Below are 14,531 nucleotides of genomic sequence, written 5' to 3'. Positions count from 1 at the left end.
GGAAAAGGACTGCTATTCCTTATTGATGAAGGAGTTGAGGCTGAAGGATCCACTGCAGTTCAAAAATTTTGTGAGAATGGATCCAGCTTGTTTCAACAAGCTGTTATCCTTCACTGAGCCGAATATTCACCTGAGAGACACATTTATGAGGGACGCAATTTTGCCAAGCAGAAGGCAAGACTTTAATTTTGTGTGTATATTTTTTTAACATGGTAGTTTGTTCAACTATATTAGCTGAAAACTCTCATAGTTTATTCCTTTCCAGGTTAGCAGTTACATTGCAATTTCTGGCAACTGGCGAATCATACAAGAGCTTGTCATTTGCACACCATATTTCAGTTTTGAGTCTGTCTAAACTGATAATAGATGTATGCTGTGAAATACTTTAAAAGGATAAGTATTTGAAGGTTCACGTTTCCTCCATTACTGACTTAAAAAAATAGGAAAAAGTGAAAACTTTCACTTCACTTTTGATTTCTTACAGGCACCAACAACTGAGGAGGATTGGCTTCAAATAGCAGCAGTTTTGATAAATTGTGGCAGTTTCCAAACTGCATAGGTAAACTACTTACTACAGAAATATATTACTTCTTTTATCACCTCCTATGAGACAACGCAAAATTTAGGAGTTAGTTGAGCCATGATCAAGGTACTGGTTCTGGGCATTTAGTACATGGATGTTACTAATACATTGTAGTAGCATTAAGCTTGTGTTCTCTAATGTCATAAAAGTTTGGATTATCCCACCCTCCTCCCTCATTTCATATTAAAACACTATACATGTTTCGAAGAATTGGGTTGCTTTTCAGCACAACATATTACAAGCATTGTGTGTGTTTTTTTCTGACTGCAGTCCTGCCTACAAAGCCAACTTGCACATACAGTCTGTGCAGTCAGACTTGAATATCAGACTGCAGTGCTGTTATTCTGATCACTGTCCAACTATGAGGTAGTGTGACGCACAGAAATTCAATTCCTGTTGTAATTTTTAATAGTGTTAAAGTTTATCTTAGTTGCCAGTCACGGGCTAGTTGGAATGTTACTTACAGGGACAATTGTGGAATTTCTTCCATGTGTAGCCATCTGCTGCAGCAAGGGTTAGTTCTTAATACTTATCATATACATTCAGTAGATAGGCAATAGTTCTAAAATGTTTCACTCTTACATATATATCGTATTGAGACCAGTCTGCTAAATTAATATAAATACTGAGATGTTAGGTAAACAAAGCTGTGCAAATGTTTTCTCTGCAACTAGTGTAGGGTATTGGTGCACTTCATTAGACATACTTACACTGACTGCTTCATTAGTACATGTGCCCTTAGTTGACACATTGTATGTGTCAGAAATATATATTTCATGGTGTTCATACCATGTGGTATGGCAGATATTCATTTGCTTAAATTATATCCCTAGTAAATATCTTGAACATTCCAAATATATTTTTGACTACATAGGCAAAATGTGTGGCTGTTTTTTTTTCTGCACCACGTTAACTGCAACTACACTCTGGTAATTGGTACTATGTTGGTGTGTTTTTTGGCTTGAAATAAAAAGGTATGTTTGCTGTAAAACACAGCCCACTATTTGCTTTGTGATGTGATTGGCCCTTCCTTGGTGGGGTTTAGATTTGTTTGATATTACCTCACTATATAAGAAAAATCTATTTTAAAGGTAGCAGCAGTCTTCTGTTGTAGTGAGCATAACAAAACGATTTATGATATTTCATAGTTATGGGAAAGTGCACCAGCAGTGATTGTCTATAGAGTAAGCATTGTATAAACCACCAGTGCTTGATTCGTTATGACCACAGTAGCCATTTAGTCACATTCATGTGAAACCTTATAAATTTAACACAGCCAATAAGTTTTTCAAGTTTCCATTACATTTGATGTTAGCTCATAGAATTAAGAATCTTTTCAAACCTCTTCAATTTTCTTTTCAGGTGCTACGGATGGTACACACATTGTGTTCTCCCCACTGCGGACTGCATGTTCACAGTACTACAACTACAGAAAATTCGATAGTGTTGTGCAGCTTACAGTAGTGGATGCACGTTACAGATTTCAACTTTTTGACATTGTAGTTTTGATGAACAGTAAAATAAGCGTTGCCCTATTAGAAAATTGGTTGAATGAGCCACAGGCAAAATCCTTGGAGTGCAGCAATATTACTGTACCGGTACCATATGCAATTGTGGCTGATGATGCTTTTTGGTTGGAGTCAAACATAATGAAACCATTCAGAGACTGTGGTGGTGATAAAACCAAAAGTGTGTTCAATTACAGACTATCATGGGCAAGGGGAGTGGTAGAAAATACATTTGCCATCCTTGCAAATATATCCAGAGTTCTCCTGGGTTCAATAAGGCTGCCAGTTGAAAAAGTAGTGCAAATTGTGGAGACACTATGCATTTTGCACAATTTTTTGATAGCTGAAGGAGATTCCACATATTTGCTGGCTTACAGATGTGGAGGACACACAATTGTGCATAGTGGAGGAAGGAGCTTGGAGGATGGATGCTGCTCTACCAGGCATTGCTCAACAGGGTGGAAATCGAACACCGTGCAGTCTGAGAGATGTGTGTGATAGGTTCTGTCAATATTTTAATAGCATTAGGTATGTCCCATCGCAATGGGAATCGACAAAAAATTTAATTATTGAGGAATATACCTAAGAACTTAAAATGAATGTTCTGTGTTAAAAAAATTGGAAGCCGATTCAAAAAAGAAGAAACAATGCAGAAAAAAAGTTTCTTGGTTTTTAATAGTCTTTCTCAGTTAAATAAAATGAGCATTTTGTTAATATAATTGTATGTAATCAGCATCTTAAAATATCAGTAGAGCTCAACAGCTGGATTCCATTGTGAATTACTGAATTTCACATGTCAGGTAGTTGTATTTACCTTTTTTTTCGCATTTGCATGTATCACCTCATACCAATGAATTTTTTTCTGTAATGGTGTAGTATGAGTAGTGAAGGCCAAGCATTTTATGTTTGTGTGTCAAAAATATCCATGTCCTCAAAACACCCAATGTCTGGGTGTCAAAAACAAAATGTGTGTGTTCAACACACCAGACGTCGGTTCAAAGGTGTAATAGCTGCAAATTTAAAGTTACTGCTGTCTGCAGTAATTCAATAAGTATTATCAAATATACATATATCAATAAATATTATCAAATGTTTTGCTATATATGTAGAATCTTGTCACTCAAATGACATTCCAAGTTGGTCAGGTTATTTTTGGTCATCTGAAAAATGTAATTCAGGTTGCTGAATATATGAACAAGGCTATGAAAGAAAGTTGTTGTTAAAATATAAGCCAAAGAGCATTGGGTCACCCTGGCAGGAGGCATGATAAAAAAGTTGCCACTGTTGTGTACTTTCCATTTAACCCTTAATTTTTATTAACTGATTGTTTTTCTGTGTAAGAGATCCTATTTCATGACCGTATGGCTTGATGTATCAGAAATACATGGGACTTGAAGTAACAGGACTGCCACAAATAATTTTGGCTGTATGTCCCTTAGGAATGGTACATTGTGTCAACATTCAAATATCATATGTAATAGGGAATTCTAATTTAGCATATTATGAATGTTGTTACGCATATGGTTTCATGTTATATGTAATAATATTTTATTTATGGACATATCATTGTAAATCTTTTCATGTCCTATTTTCTATGTAAGGCAATGTATGACAAATCCTATATCATTTTTATAATGATGAGATACAAGGATGCTAAGTAAATAAATAAATGTTTCCTAAATAAAGCATTCGTACAGAGGGTAAGCATTCAAGCCCCAAGCAGGTGACTTCAGTCTCCTAGCCAATAGATGACTGATGGACTTAACACTAAAGCAAAAAAACCTTTTTCATGCACATTATGTTACAGTGCAACCTTACAGAGTAAATAACACTAGTAAATCCAAGGACAAATCAGTAAATTTTATACAGGAATGAAAGAAGGTAATTTGAAATTATACATGAGCTCAGTTTTTTATGTAAAATTATTTTATTTCTACGATTCATCAAGCAGCTCACTTTGGACATTCATTAACGCTTTAAGGATTTTATGTGTTGTTCTTAAGAGAATATCGTCTAGCACTTGAGTTTTTTTTAGCTCACTGGCAACAAATTTAGCAATAGGTTCTTCAGCACCTATTTTGAGTCTGGCTTTCACTTTCTCCAGCAATGTTGCCACAAGGGCTTGGCCTTTGTCTTCCCTCTTGCATTTTTTCCTTGCCTTGAGTAGTGTGATGGTGTATTACATTCAGAACTGAAACTTTGGCCACCTCCAGGTGGCAAATCCACCACAACAGGACTGTCCTGCAAATAAAAGTATAGGAATTAAATTACTAATACATTTACTCTCTTGGGTGGATTAAATACAAATGGTATTACTACAAGTGGGGTTAGCAACTAAAATCAAACAAAGCACTTTCAATGGAGCTTAACTAGAAACAAGTCTTGCTTTTTTATTTGTATGTTTATATAGTCTGACCACTACAAAAATAGGTATGCTATTCTTGACAAAAAAATTGTTGAAGACTGTCTTCCACTATGTTCCCACAATGTATCAAGTAGTTTCACTTACAGTCCAAATGTCTATGGTGCTATCAGTTGACAATGGAGGCTGGGGTGATTGTGATTCCCGAAAATAAGACATCCCACATAAATTACTAAATTTTAACCTCAGGGCAAGAGTGGTATGAATGGGCAACAACTTACAGAGCAATTGAAGAGTGAATAATTTTCACAGCTACTGCCACGAAATGCAGTGACTGCCTTTGTATCTGAAATTATAATTAAAACAGCTTCGTACCAACAAAAATGTTCCAGAAAATTATAGCTAGTGTTAATTTCAACTTACAGTGTAATTGTGGTCGAGGTGGTCCACAATCGCACACGCAGTCACTGCGATAGGAGACAGGAACATGAAAAATATATTGTGTAGAATATTCAATTTCATTTACATTTGAGATACTTGTATGTTCAAGGTTGTCCACATGATTTGTTCTGTCAGTAGCTGACAGTTCTTAGCAACAGCATACACTATTTAGTGTAGTTAATGTTTAACCTCAGCAAGTAATCCAGTAAAGTATATTAATAAATTTTAATATAATAGAGGGAAACATTCCACGCGGGAAAAATATATCTAAAAAGAAAGATGATGTAACTTACCAAACGAAAGCGTTGGTATGTTGATAGAGACACTAACAAACACAAACACACACACAAAATTCAAGCTTTCGCAACCAACGATTGCTTCATCAGGAAAGAGGGAAAGACGAAAGGATGTGGGTTTTAAGGGAAAGGGTAAGGAGTCATTCCAATCTCAGGAGCGGAAAGTCTAAGATTTCCCTTAAAACCCACATCCTTTGGTCTTTCACTCTCCTTCCCTCTTTCCTGATGAAGCAATCATTGGTTGCGAAAGCTTGAATTTTGTGTTTGTGTTTGTGTTTGTTAGTGTCTCTATGAGCATACCAAAGCTTTCGTTTGGTAAGTTACATCATCTTTGTTTTTAGATATATTAATAAATTTTAATTTATTCATGTTGAGTTAGTATACAGTATTTATTGCAAGCTCCAACTATACATTGCCTACATAAGGACTAAGTAAATAATTTTAAAATCAGAGTACTTATAAAGAAAAAGAATGTTCTCAATGCCACAAACAGGATGAATGAAACAGGCTATTTGTATTGTGCCTAATTTGACCACCAATCAGTGAAATTTTATTTTAAACAATTAGGCAGTTTTTCACTGACAAGAATGCTTTCTTAATGTAAGCAGCATATCAAATGATACTTTTTGTAAAAGTCAACAAACTGTTGATCTCGTAAGCTTCCTCTCAACTTAAGACTTGTTTACTTCCAAAAATTGAAACCAAAAAAATTTCCCTTTACAGTGGAAAACACCTGAAGCAGTTACTTTAGAATAATTACATTCAGCAGCTATTCTATGAGAGGTGCCAGATGAAACATTAGTAACCTGATAAATTTCTCGCTCACTGACATGTTACAGAATTATATACGAGGGCCATTCAGAAAGTAACCTCCGGTTGATTTAAAAAAATACACCAAGTTAAATAAAAATATTTTAATATATACATCTTACAACTACATCTTTGCACTATTTTTCTACATAGTCTCGTATCTCTTCACAAGCTTTGAAATTCCTTCTGCATAAAAATCACCCGCTTGTGCCTGGAGCCAGCCTGTGACCCAATCTTGCTGTCACTATCTCGTACAAGAGAGTCTTAGAAATCTGTGGAAAACCAGTAGACAACTCCGACATTGAGAAACGTCGATTTTCACGAACTTTTGCATCAACTGCCTGAACGAGTTCGTCAGTCACCAATGATGGTCTACCACTCCTCTCTTCATCATGAACGTTTTCTTGTCCACTTTTAAATAAACGTACCCATTCACGGACAACTCCTTCACTCATAACTCTTGGTCCGTACACGGCACAAAGCTCACGATGAATAGCTGCTGCAGAATATCCTTTGGCTGTAAAAAACCTTATGACAGCACGCACTTCACATTTGGCGGGGTTTTCTATTGGAGCACACATTTCAAACTGCCACAAAAACTAAACTAGCGCAGGTACGACGTTCACTCGACCACGGCTTGATGCCGACTGACCTGTTGAGTGCGTGAACGCACAGAGGGCGTCGCTACTCCCCCCACAACCCGCACTGTGACCAATCGGAGGTTACTTTCTGAACCGCCCTCGTATTATAAATAAGTGAGAAAAGTTTTCACTGCACAAAGGAAATACTAACACAAACACATGGTGAAAACTGTGTCTCAGTTTAACCCAGATAACCCTGACATCCTTCTGGAAGGACGATGTCACTCACTGTAGAAATTATTTGTTTTTGCGAATAACGCATTATTGCAATGGACTGTAATGCATTGTTATATATAGTAGGCAGAGTCAATTTCACACTGCGACAGTCAGTTTGACGCTGCCGTTCATAGTGAGTGAGAAATTGTGTCTTGGAAATAGGGCATATTTTACCATGGACGAACTGACTGACCTTGTCATCGATGGGTATGTATATTTTCTTTCATATTGTGTCAATAATTCTGAAACTTGTCATATAATATTGTAAAGAATTAACATATATTATTTATGGGTTCACATTACGATTGAAAGTTTTCATCAGTTGTAATTCAATAATGTTTTCAACCATCCTTCCAGAAGGACATCAGGATAATATGTTGTCATTTTGTATTCGCAGGAAACGATGTACACTGATGGAACTTTTGGACATGTTAGAATCAAGAGATGAGGACATACCTAATACTGGTGTGAATGTAACATTACACCTTCCTCTGAATTCAACTGATGACTTAACACATGAAGATTTGGGTGGTGAAGAAAATCCAAGTGTACATGAATTACCAGCAAGTCAGCTCAGTGCTACTGCACTTTGTGATAAGGCCATTTCTACCAATGGTAATGCTGTGACTGCAATAAGGAAACCATCACTTATTTCTGATGTTGTTCCAGGACCCTCCAGCAGTACAAAAACAGCAACAATAACAACAACAACCACAAAAAAGGCAGCAAGGCTATCGATGAATAAAGTTCTAAACCTCAAGAAATATAACTAGAAAAGTGGTGAAATAGTTAATCCAACACCTGTATGGCCTCTAATGTTCACAGTTGCAATGAAGAAAGGGCAAACACCATTTGAATATTTCCAACAGTTTTTTGATAACGAAGTGCTTCAAATAATGATCACTTACACAGATCAATACACAGCCAAGAGAAATAGACTGGGTGATTGTTCAGAAGGTGAGATGTTGATGTTTATTGCAATACTTCTGCTAAGTGGATATGTAACAGTGTCACGCAGGAAGAAGTACTGGCAATAAGATAAAGACAGTCACAGCGACCTTGTAACAAATGTCATGTCCAGAGATCGGTTTGACTTCATCTCTTCCAATTTGCATGTATGCAAAAATGACAGTTTAGATAAATCAGACCGTTCTGGGAAAATGCACCCGTTACTGTGTATGCTGAATGATAGATTCAAACAATTTGCGCCTCACGTGCGGCATCATTCTGTTGATGAATTGATGGCCCCATACTTCGGAAGTCACGGATGCAAACAATTCATAAAAGGGAAACCAATCCGATGTGGATTCAAATTTTGGTGCGGAGGCACAAGTGGTGGATGTATTATTTGGCTTGAACCCTACCAAGGAGCTGGCACATGTAGTAAGGATTATGAAACGAAAGGTATGGGGTACGGTGTAGTAATGACTTATGTTGACCAGTTACTTCCACATGTTCCATATCGAATATACATTGATAACTTCTTTACCAGCATTGAACTACTACATTACTTAAAAGAGAGGGTCGTGGAAGCAACAGGAAGAATAAGAGGAAACAGAGTTAAGAATTATACTCTATCATCTGTAGATAAAATGGTAAAAGCAAATAGAGGATCATATGAAGTTTTTTCTAACTCAGCATCCAGGATTTCCGTTGTATGTTGGAATGAGAACAATGTTGTTACTGTAGCCACCAACTTCGACCACTACGCTCTGTAGCAAGATTTGCCAGGGAATAAAATAAAAGGATTAGTGTGCCTCAACCTAACTTGTTAGACTCCTACAATAATCATATGGGAATAGATCAAGCTGACCAGAAGGTATCCCTATATAGATGCTCTATAAGAGGGGAAAAAGTGGTATATCCCAATCATTGCAAATTTTATAGACATTTGCAGAGCAAAATGCCTGGGATCCTTACAAGCACAACGAAGAACCCATAGATCATGTGACATTGTGTCATCGAATTGTCACTGCAATTCTTGAAAGTAACAAAAGGGTCACTACCAGCAGAGGACGTCCTAGTAAGAGGGCAAAACTAGATTCTAGATTTGATGGAAGAGAACGTTATGTTGCTGAATTACCAATAGACGAGATAACAAAAAAGAAGCAGCACTGAAATGTCAAACTTGCCACCAAAAAAAAAAAAAAACTACTATGTGTGTAAAATGTGACGAACCACTTCATGCTTGTTGCTTTTTGTCTTATCATACTAGTGCATAAAATATGTGTATAGGTTATTTTCTTTGGTTTTTTTATTTATTAGCTGTTTTAGCCCATAATTCAAATTTATTTATGTTTTTTTGAAAGTATAAAAACCAAAAGAAGTTAATTGTGCAATGTCATATACTTTAAAAACATGTTCTCTTATTATCCTGACGTCCATCTGGAAGGACACCCATTTTTGGAAATACTAAATAAAAATAAATACTCAAAATTGTTTTTACTTTCTTCCTTACAACATTGTGACTGAATGTAGATAAGATATAAATCAATTTTGAAAAACAAATAATTCAGGACTATCTGGGTTAAATAATACACTTGTTCCCTAAGCCGGTCCTATCTACACTGATCAGTTTAGGTCCGTAAGCAAATACAAGTAAACACTGCAACATCACATTTCACATATATAGCCCAAAAGTATTAGGTACCAGCCAATAAAAACTAATAAACAATAAGTACACCATGATATATCAACATACTGATAAAGAATATTAGAAATGTTTTGCTAATATAAGAACGATAATGTAAGAAATGAAACCTATATATACTCATAGCTCTGTCAGGTATGTTTGTTAAAGTGTTTCTTGGAATTATGTATTTTTTTTAAAAATGGAGAAGTGGAAACCACAAGAGATTTGGCTTCTAATTGCATCAATACAAAAAGCACTTTTTTTGCTTGCGTGAATTCCCCTCCACTGTGCGCCATAATGCGATCGTAAAGAGGAAAACTTCGTTTTGCATTCTTCCACACGCCAGGCAACACTACTCCCTCCCCCTGTGGGTCTGGGGGTTAGAATAGGCCCGAGGTATCCCTGCTCGCCGTAAGAGGCGACTAAAATGAGTCTCTCACTTTTTGGCCCTCTAAGTTCAGGTCCCATTTTAAGGTTTGACCTGCTACTTTCCAAATTCTACAGAAGTGTGGGCCTTATGTGGAAGGACTCCTTACGTGGTGCATGAGATATCCATAGTGCCCTTAGAATCAATCTCCTGAAACTCTTGTCATGGCTTTGCATCTCCACCTGCAATTCAACTATTTGGATGAGGACACTTTCCGGGGTATGTCATATTCTTCCGTTGTCTCCTGTCCTCATTCGCCCCCATGACAGAATTGGATTTCTCTGTGCCCAATATCCAGCACGGTAGAGAGTCCGTTGTGGTGGGGCTGTCATGTACCCATTTGGTGGTAGCCCCTGACAACACAGGGATTGCACTGCTGATGCCTGAGCTGTAAACTCCCCATGTATGCCAGGGAGTAGATGTCTGTCTTCCTGGGACATCAGGACTCCCAGCAATGGCCATCATGTCAGCTGGCCTATGCTGTGGCTGGGTGGTCCCCATGGGGAGAGCCCCTGACCGGAGTGGGTGGCATCAGGTCAGATGAACTGCGATGAAGTGGACTAAGTCATCTCTTGCTGGTGACCGTACAGTGCCAGCATTCTCTAAGAAGGGCAACATCGAGTACAATGCTGACAGATATGACCATAAATCATTTCCCTCCCTCGCTACACCATGGGAGGAATGTAGGGCTACAGAAAGAAGAGAGCCATATTGGCCTCAGTATTTAGCCTGTAGCAGAATAGACGGGGACTTGTTTCTACCTATGAAGCCTCAATTTTTGTTGAACATCTTGAGGATAAGTTTGGGGAAGTGACAGCACTGTCCAAGATGAGAAGCAGTGCAGTCTTGATTCAGACATCATCCCTAGACCAATCATCAGCGTTACTCGCTTGTGACCGCCTGGGCGATATTCCAGTTTGTCACTCACCATAAAAGCCTCAACATGGTCCAGGGGATTATTTTCTATTGCGACCTCCTCTTGCAGTCTGACGACTATCTTCATGCCAATCTAGAATGGTGGGGTGTTCATTTCATCCGGCGCATTTACAGGGGACCCAAAGACAGCAGGGTTGCTACTGGTGCCGTCGTCTTGGCCTTTGAGGGTGACTGATTGCCTGAAAAGGTCAAGGTGATGGTTTACCGCTGTGACGTTAAACCGTATGTCCCTCCCTCCCCCTGTGCAGTGCTTTAAGTGCTGGAAATTTGGGCACGTCTTCCCACTGCACTTCCAACGCCACACGCCAAGGCTGCAGAAGTCCACTTCATCCAGATACTCCCTGTGCACATCCTCCCAATAGTATCAGCTGCGGAGAGCAGCACTGCCTCTGTTTGCAAGACTGCACAAAACTCCAAAAGGAGTGGAAAATCATGGAGCGCAAGGCTAAACGTAAATTTCAATGGTTATACCCCATTTGGTTGATGTCCACATACGCTGCAGCTACATTAACGTCGCTATCACAAGTACCAGTTGTACCACACTCTATGCCACGAACAGTAGGCCCTCTGGGCCTCCAGAATACATCTGCCCTCTTGGTGGTAGGCGGAAAATCTCCTTCCGTTGCTCCCAGCGTACCTACTTTGGGAGAAAGGCCCTCCAAATGCAGGGGACATTGGTCCCCTCCCCCCATCCGGAGAAGCAACAGGCTCCTCTCGTGCAGATGGGGTCGCTTGGGACCCTCTTCCCCAAGGTCTCCATTAATGCCACAGCAGACACTCGCCAGTGGCTAAAGGAGCCAAAAGCTGCTGGACGAAGAGCTTCCGGTCTTCTGCTTCTTCGGAGACGTTCTCCTGGCTAGCCCCCAAAGAGAAGCGAGAGGGCAAGCAAACAAAGAAGTCTGCTAAGAAAAAGGACCCTCCGGTGACCCCAAGACCACTACTCCCTACCAATTTTGCACCTGTGGATGAGGTGGAGATCTCAGCTTCCCCTGAGGATCTGGATCTCACTAATGCCTCATCCACAATAGGAATGGATAAAAATATTCAATCGGTGGCAGCAGGTGACCCTGAGGCATAACCTGCTTCCTTTCATGCCATCCCAGCCTCACAATAATGCCATCCTCCAGTGGAATTGCTGCGGTTTTTTCCACCACCTGGCTGAGCTACGGCAACTGTTAAGTTTACACCTGCTTTCTGCAGTGCCCTCCAGGAAACTTGGTTCCCAGCAATGCAGATCCCTGCCCTTTGCGGCTGTAGGGGATATTACAAGAACCATAGCGAATATAATAAGAGTGTCAGGTGGAGTTTGTGTCTCTGTCTTGAACTCAGTATGCTGTGAACCTGTGTCCCTTCAAACCCCTTTTGAAGCTGTGGCTGGCAGGATAAGGACGATGCAGGAAATAACTGTCTGCAACATATATCTCCCTCCAGATGGTGCAATATCCCTGAACACATTGGTTGCACTGATTCATCAGCTCCCTATACCCTTCATACTTTTGGGAGATTTTAACGCTCATAACCCCTTGTGGGGTGGCACTGTGCTTACTAGCCGAAGTAGAGATGTCGAAACTTTCCTGTTTCAACTCGACCTCTGCCTCTTAAATACTGGGGCCCCACACATTTCAGTCTGGCTCATGGCACTTACTCGGCCATTGATTTATCCCCCTGCAGCCCAGGACTTCTCCCATCTGCCCACTGGAGAGCCCACGATAACTTGTGTGGTAGTGACCAATTTTCCATCTTCCTGTCACTCCCGCAGCACCATTCTCCTGGACGTCTACCAAGACAGGCTTTTAACAAGCTAGACTGGGAAGCTTTCTCCTCTGCTTTCACCATTGAATCTCCCCCAAATGGTACCATCGACCATTGATGTGGTAGTTGAGCAGGTCACTAGAACGATCGTCTCTGCGGCAGAAAACTCTTGTCCTTTAGGGTGCACCCGGCGAAAGTCATTACCTTGGTGGTCGCTGGAAATTGCTGATGCCATTAAAGAGAGTCGGCTAGCTCTACAGCGACATAAGCAGCACCCTTTCCAGAGCACCTAACAGCTTTTAAATGGCTCTATGCTTGCGTTTGCCAGCTGATAAAAAGACGAAACAGGAGTGCTGGGAGAGGTATGTCTCGACCATTAGGCACCATACGTCAACTTCCCAAGTCAGGACAAAGATCAGATGTGTTTGTGGGAACCAGCCCCCTACAAGTGTTACTGTCGTTAACATCAATGGCGTGTTATCTACTGACGCAAATGGAATAGCTGAGCACTATGCTCAAGCTTCCGTGTCAGGGAATTTTCCCCAGCATTTCACACCCTCAGACAGCGGATGGAAAGGAAGGCCATCTCGTTCACTGAACTTCACAATGAACCCTAAAATGCTCCATTTACAGAGTGGGAGCTTCTCAGCGTCCTTGCACATTCCCCTGACACAACTCCTGGGACAAATCGGATCCACAGTCAGATTATCAAACATCTCTTCCGACTACAAGCGACATCTCCTCATCTCCAACCAGACCAGGTGTGATCGTATCTTTCCATCGCAATGGCGGGAGAGCATCATCATAACAGTACTCAAACCTGGTAAAAACCCGCTTGAAGTGGGTAGCTATCGGCCCATCAGCCTCACCAACGTTCTTTGTCAGCTGTTAGAATGCATGGTAAGTCGGCAGTTGTGTTGGGTCCCGGAGTCAAATGGCCTACTGTCTCCATGCCAGGTGGTGTCTGCCATGGTCGCTCTACCAGTGATAATCTAGTTTCCCTCGAGTCTGCCATTCAAACAGCCTTTTCCAGATGCCAACACCTGGTTGCCGTCTTTTATGATTTACAAAACACTTACGACACAACCTAGCTACATCATATCCTTGCCACATTGTATGATTGGGATCACCAGGGCACACTCCCGATTTTTACCCAAAATTTCCTGTCGCTGTGTACTTTCTATGTAGCCGTCAGTCTCATCTTCTCTGTATGCAGACGACGTCTGCATTTCGTACTGCTCCTCTAGTACTGGTGTTGCCGAGTTGCGCCTACAGGGAGCCATCCAGAAGGTACAGTCATGGGCACTTGCCCACGGCTTCCATTTTTCAGCCGTGAAGTCGTGTGTCATGCACTTCTGTTGGCGTCGTACTGTTCATTTGGAACCAGAACTTTACCTTAATGGCGATCCACTCACTGTAGTGAAGACATGTCGATCCTTAGGACTGGTTTTCGACGCCCGGTTCACTTGGATTCCTCAGCTTCGTCAGCTTAAGCAGAAGTGCTGGCAGCACCTCAATGCCCACTGCTGCCTGAGCAACACCATCTGGGATGCAGATTGCTCTACGCTGCTGCAGCTCTACAGAGCCCTTGTTCAAACCCACCTTGACTAGGGTAGTTTTGTTTATGGTTTGGCGGCGCCCTCAGCACAGCATTTACTTGACCCAGTGCACCACTGTTGTGTTCGACTGGCAACAGGAGATTTAAGGACGAGTGCAGTGACCAGCGTCCTGGTGGAGGCTGGAGTCCCGCCATTTGAGGTTAGGCGTGCACAAGTGTTCGCCAATTACGTTGTACACATTCATCGTTCTCCTGAGCATCCGAATTACCGTCTCCTTTTCCCATCCACAGCAATTCACCTCCAGCATCGGAGGCCCAGTTCAGGGCCTACAATTGTATTAAACAGGGACGATCCCCCCAGTATGCTGC

The 14,531-nt window shown here is 40.7% G+C and overlaps 1 protein-coding gene and 1 long non-coding RNA gene across 2 annotated transcripts in view; one reads left to right on the top strand and one right to left on the bottom strand.

The window, feature by feature from the left end:
* Nucleotides 1-268: 268 nt before the first annotated feature.
* On the top strand, nt 269-2,567 carry LOC126251938 (uncharacterized). Its single transcript, XR_007545807.1, has 2 exons — nt 269-559; nt 1,946-2,567. It is a non-coding gene; the product is annotated as an uncharacterized LOC126251938 (long non-coding RNA).
* Nucleotides 2,568-4,030: 1,463 nt separating this feature from the next.
* Nucleotides 4,031-14,531, bottom strand: part of LOC126251937 (uncharacterized) — a 136,209-nt gene continuing 125,708 nt past the window's right edge. Inside the window, exon 4 of the mRNA XM_049952690.1 lies at nt 4,031-4,332. Coding sequence (XP_049808647.1) covers nt 4,158-4,332 — 175 coding nt within the window. The 3' untranslated portion in view covers nt 4,031-4,157. The remainder of the gene's footprint in view (nt 4,333-14,531) is intronic.

Source organism: Schistocerca nitens, chromosome 4 (assembly GCF_023898315.1).
Source record: "Schistocerca nitens isolate TAMUIC-IGC-003100 chromosome 4, iqSchNite1.1, whole genome shotgun sequence".
Lineage (NCBI taxonomy): Eukaryota > Metazoa > Arthropoda > Insecta > Orthoptera > Acrididae > Schistocerca > Schistocerca nitens.
The sequence above is the reverse complement of the archived record's forward strand: the minus strand, read 5'-3'. Positions and strand labels throughout refer to the sequence as shown.